The 6,000-nt window shown below is 37.5% G+C and overlaps 1 protein-coding gene across 1 annotated transcript in view; it reads right to left on the bottom strand.

Annotated features, from left to right (window-relative positions):
• The window catches only part of esamb (endothelial cell adhesion molecule b), a 33,976-nt gene extending 28,377 nt beyond the window's left edge, over positions 1-5,599 (bottom strand). The window contains exon 1 of the mRNA XM_043259513.1: positions 5,150-5,599. Coding sequence (XP_043115448.1) covers positions 5,150-5,216 — 67 coding nt within the window. The 5' untranslated portion in view covers positions 5,217-5,599. The remainder of the gene's footprint in view (positions 1-5,149) is intronic.
• Between the last annotated feature and the right edge of the window lie 401 nt (positions 5,600-6,000).

Raw genomic sequence — 6,000 nt, forward strand, 5'->3', positions numbered from 1 at the left:
CGGATCCTTTAGGCCCTTATTAGCCTCGCTCGACCAGGTCTGGCCTGCCTAAATCCAGGTCACACCTCCTAAAAAACAAGATTTCTGTCAGTCCCCTCAGACTATCCAGGGTAACAGGGATTATGTGCCTTCAGGACCAATCTTGCCCCTGAACCGCCTTTTAACATCACGTTCAGCAGGTTCAGTGAATAACACTGACTACTAGTCAAAAATCTGCATACTGAACTATAATGGGTGATTTAAAAATATATGTTTTAGCAGTAAAACCTGTTAATTGGTTAATAGTAGGCTTCATTCATTTAAGAAACATTTTAATGTACCTAATGGGACATTTCAGAGAATTTTACAGTAAATTACTGTGAAATTTAAAGTTTAAAAAGTCATGTTTATCTCAGAAAGTGTTTTTAACATAGTTAGTATTGGCTATTTTTCAATCAGAGTACATGTAATTACAAGTAAATCGCATTTTGAATTGTTCCTAATCAGATTACAATTACTTTATTATGGATAACATGATTACGTAGTGCATGAGTAAATTTATTGATTGATTCTGCCTAATTCTTCTGTTTTAATCTTAAACGGTATTTAGAATACATTACCTAAAATATCCGAGATTAATTTAAAACTATATCATTTTCATCAAGTAATCTACCCAGCTCTCATTATATTAATTGTATTATATTAAATTAATGTTTAATATATAATAATTATACTATTTTTATTACAGTTAAATAATGCAATACATTTATATAATGTAATATTATTATTATTATTATTATTATTATTATTATTGATTTAGCAGATTTCAGTAATATTTTTGGTGTATAAACATTTTTTATGTTAACCCCGTAGAACCCTTTTTTACTGTAAATCTCAGAGATGTTCTTACATTATAATAGTCCTATACAGCACGCTTAATGGTATCTACATTAAAAATGGCTTTAGGTCACATACCTAATGTAATATCACGTGTGTTATTGCGGTGCTTAGATCAATATAGCCCTTGACAGCTGACCTATGCCAGGGATCCTTCCATCCTAATGAAAGGATAAGCTTCTCCATGTCTAATCCCGCTGAGATAACTATTTCTCCCCAATAATCCTCATAAAACACACTCTGAACATACAGCGACACTATACAGAAGCACCTATGGCATATATTGTCAAATGCTGGAGTGTGTGGTCAGCTAGTTTGCGATTTCCCAGGTGTCTCTGAAGCCCACACAGACGCACCGCAGTGTGCCCAGAGGAGCCATGGCCTCATTTAGGTAGCTGAGATCCTCATTACTGTATTCACTCTCCCAACTTACACCTGCTGTAAAACAGCGTCGCCCTCGCCTACGCTCCGGAAAGCGACACACCGGCACCTTTGAACACGCGGCGGGCTCTCAAGGGAAGTGCAACTATGATGCCATGTTGATCTGCTGGTGAAATTGCATGCAAGTTTATAAACAGATTGCAATTATAATTATTTAAGAATCGTGTTGAGAAAACTCTTTGGCAGGGGCGTCCGTCCTTTCACTGCATTACTTCCTGCGGGTGGCAGAGAGAGGGGGAGGGCAGCGGGGCTGCAGGTGCGATACGGCAGCACTTACATGAGATTCTGTGTCTCTTCTAAAGCATTAATGAGAGCTGAATCTGTCTCTTTTCTCAGATCTGTCTGGATATTTCTTGACAGATGAATGTGGGCTTAATGGTTGTCAACCGTATTGTTTCCTGGTAAGTTAATAAGGACTGCATATATAGAGATAGATACGGCATATAGCGAATTCAAGATATATGTAAATAGGGATGGGTATAACAGTAGAAATTTGTCATCCAGCACATAATTTATGTATATTTGCACAGCTAGCGGTCGACACAAAGCAACAAAAGGGTACTGCAAAAAGTGCATGTGACAAAAAAAAAATGACATAACATACTCATTATTCTCCCCTGAGTTGCGTCTTCTACCATTTTCTACCAGTATCACAACATACATACTAGGTGTAAACAAACGGCTATTACATCAATACGTTCTTAAGTAACCTCCAAAATGGCAGAAGCCATAACTCTGGGGAGAAGAATGGCGTAAACTATGTTATTTTTGTTTTCTATGAAAAAGGATTCTCGCAGAGTCGCAAAACTGAAGTTGAGCCACTGATGTCACATAGACCGGTTTATCAGTGCATTTATTACTTTTAGTTGTCTATGGAGGTCTCTATGGAGGTACAGAGAGCTCTCATTTGATCAAAAATATCTTAATTTGTTTTCTGAAGATGAACGAAGGTCTTATGGGTTTGGAACGACGTGAGGGTGAGTAATATTCATTTTGGGGTGAACTAACCCTTTAACCCTAGAAGCTGTTTTAGCCCTGTCAGACATTCATGAGTTATGAATAATTGTTAAGTTTTATATATATTTTAATTGACTAAATTATACCATTTTACTATGTAAAATGTTTAAATAAATTTTAAATACAGCTGATATTACTGCAGTATGTTTTACATGAAAGTACAATTTCTTGTGTAATTCAATGTCACACACAATTATTTACTAGCAATTTTTCCGTGAAAATAGCAAAATACTATTTTAAAAAACTATACCATTTTCAGTGCATGCATTACCATTTTTTTATTTATATATTATTTCAGCTTTCAATAAACCAAATTATGCAGTGATATATATAGTGTGATATTATACTACCGCGTAAGATTTATTCCTAACCACTATTTTATAATAATCCACACCAGTACAAATCAAAAGACTGATATCAACAATAGACTGGTGGCAGGGGTGTAATGAATTGAAACATGGATTTTTTTTTTGCCAGAATTGAATGTTCTTTGCTGTGCAGGGGGCAAACATAATTGTCTCTGGTAGTGAGCATTACCGTTTCTAATGATCTCTGTTGTGAAGGCCCAGTGATCCGAACTCAATTACAGCTATTGATTATCCACCTCCGGCTTTTCACAGAGGATGAAACAGTTTGTTTAAACATACCGCAATTTGCCACAGGTGGTTTTGTGCTCGGAGAAGCCAATTATTTTATTAGATTTTGATTGATAAAGATGACGGTTTCACAGAGTCTTTGCTAAAGTCAAATTACAAATGACCTTGTACATCAAGGTTGCGGGATCACTAGAAGATTTAGCCCAGAGACATACTGACCACAACTGAATACTTGATCAAGGGACTTAAGCCATCTCCTGTGAGGCTTTTCCTTTAAATCTGTATGGAGTGTATTTAAGCTGGTATGGATTAAAAAGCGCTTGATAAATGGCATTTAAATCCTGGGTATTTTCATTTTCAGAAGATTTCAGCTCACAGCAGGCATTAATAAGCCAAAAGTGATGTTCTACCGTTGATGATAAATAAGGGGTTGTGACTACATTTACAGTCTATATACAGAATGTAACCTTCAGACCACCTTCAGGACTTTAATTCATGTCATTCCAAACCCTTAAGACCCTGAAAACATTCATTTATATATATATATATATATATATATATATATATATATATATATTATATTTTTTTTTTTTTTTTTTTTTTTTAAATAAATCTGGAGCGGTTTCTGCCCCTACATTTGAAATCCAGGAAACTAAAACTTAAAGATCCGTAAAGATCATTAATTTAATAGTAAAAAACGTTCAAATTAATACAATGGTTTAAAATGGTTAAAACAGATAAACAGATTTAGGCTTTTTGTTTACTTATAAACAATGATTGACACACATCCATAGAGCATATCAAATATAATAAACAAGGAAGTTGAAACGTGGGTGTATGATGCTTAAAACCAGAAAGATTTTTTCATAGCATGTGACGGATCTTACATGTTTACCAGTCTGTACACTACGTGCTTCATATCTAAAAAGTTTAAATAAAAGTTAAATCTGCAAATAATACAAAGCATATTGCTTTACATTGCTTAAATTTAACCATTTCATTCATATATTTTAACATGGCCTCAGATCTTACCTGTTTAGCTGACTTGAACGTTCAATCGTGGAACAGAAATCTCTTTAATAATTTCCTAATTTCAAATATTTATCATAGACTTATTGGTGAGTAAATTATGAATATTTTTTTCATATGTGTGAACGGGCCTAAATCTTTCTCAAATATGAAATCACTTCAGTATCAAGCAAATACAGGCTACCACAAAAACGTATCAGTAGTAATTTTGCAAGGCAGCATATATGCCGGTAATTTCTTTTCAGGGTCGCTCAAGACAGGTCGAAAAAAACAACTAAATATTTGCAGGCTGCAGCAATGTCATCTGGCAGTTTCCCCATTATAAGGCACGCTCCCTATACAATGCGATAATGGTGCCTCCCCGGAGGTACAGAAAACACCGACACATCAGCAACTTGCCATGTTGGAAATACAGACCAAAACCCTGACGAAGCAACCGATGCCGGTTTAATAAGGCTCACTGCATTTCGCGGCGTCCGAGAGGTTACGAGGGCGCGTGAATGCAATTTTATTACCCTCAGCCTTGTCTGTGACTTTTTAAGCTTGAAGAAGAAAAAAACAGCGACACGATGACGTGGTTTAATCTCGTCGGCCGGCACTGAGAGTGAATTCGTACCTTGTCCTCTCTTGTAAAAATGCCAGGGTAATTCAGCGGATTACAAGCTCCTCTGACTTGAGGCTTGTTGGAGATTAGTCAGGACAATGGTCATATCACGGAGCCTGAATTCACTGTCACTACTTTCAGGTGTTGGCTACAACGGGGTTCTGTTGTGGTTCATTTCACCATCTGATTTACCACAACAGAAAATCAGGACTCAACTCACTAAGGGTTAATGTGATGAAAAAAGAGCCAGGATAACACATATCTGTCGGTAAGGGGTACAGGCCCATCTGTTTATAATTCAGTTATAATTTCATAACTATATATATATAGTTACATGAGTTGTTATTTGATTACGAGCATCTAGATCAACTTTGCTTGTACGTTTACACGTTTAACCACAATGTTGAACTGTTATCCTACTGTATAAGACACAAGCATCGCCTGAGACAAACAAAACACAGACTTTACTAATAACTTCGGCTTCACTGTGGGTTCACTCAACACAGCATCAAAAACACACACGCATTTTGAAAATGAAGTATCCACACAGCGAGTGAGGCGTTGTTTGTTTTCTTATTCGTCGTACCTGGGAACAACCGCAGCAAGGTGAGAAGCAGAAGTGTTGGAGGTCTCCAGTCCCTCAGCATCTCCATCGCCCCTCACGAAGCGCCTCATGCAGCATCCAGCGACAGTCCCTCCCGCGCTCTCCTTACTCTGCCCCGAGCTGTCTTCTGCCGCGGCTCCGCTGTTAAAATTATTCTTTTTGCCCCGAGCGTATCGACTCACTCGACCCCGACGGAAGAACCGGACTCCGGCTTGTAAATAAATCCCATTCCCTCCTCTTCTCTCATCCGCGCGGCGGACGGCATTTGGAGAAGGGCTCTTTGTAAAGCTCCGGTGGTCCTCGTTTCTAAATAAGCTCTCTGCGGACAGTTCTGGAAGTATTCTCATTCATAACCGAAGTTTTGGGCTGTTCTGGGACGGCATGGATCGAGGCTGTCACCTGAGCGCGAAGCCCATCGCGTGCGTAGATGCGTGCGGGAAGCCACGCCCCTTTCTGCCTACAGGTGCCACGAGCGCTCCTCGATCATTTCCTCTCTCTGTTATCCCTAAGGAAAAACCAATTTATCCACAAACTACTTTAATTAAAGGGATGTAATTTTGGAATATAAATAGAATATTAATGCTGCATCAGTTTCAAATGATTCAATAATATTGTATTGCAGTGACTGTCTATAATCTGATGTCTTTGCGAAGGATTAACATCACAGGCAACTGACAACTAGTCAAATATATTTTGAGATACTAAAAAATAATTCAATAAAAAGGCAAAACGAATTTATACCTTTGGATGATTTTTTTCCTTTTTTTCTGTTCATTTCTTTTTATGCTGCCTTCATAACAACATATGCAACACTGTATTCACCACTTTATGCA

Source organism: Puntigrus tetrazona, chromosome 15 (assembly GCF_018831695.1).
Source record: "Puntigrus tetrazona isolate hp1 chromosome 15, ASM1883169v1, whole genome shotgun sequence".
In the NCBI taxonomy this organism is placed as follows: Eukaryota; Metazoa; Chordata; class Actinopteri; order Cypriniformes; family Cyprinidae; genus Puntigrus; species Puntigrus tetrazona.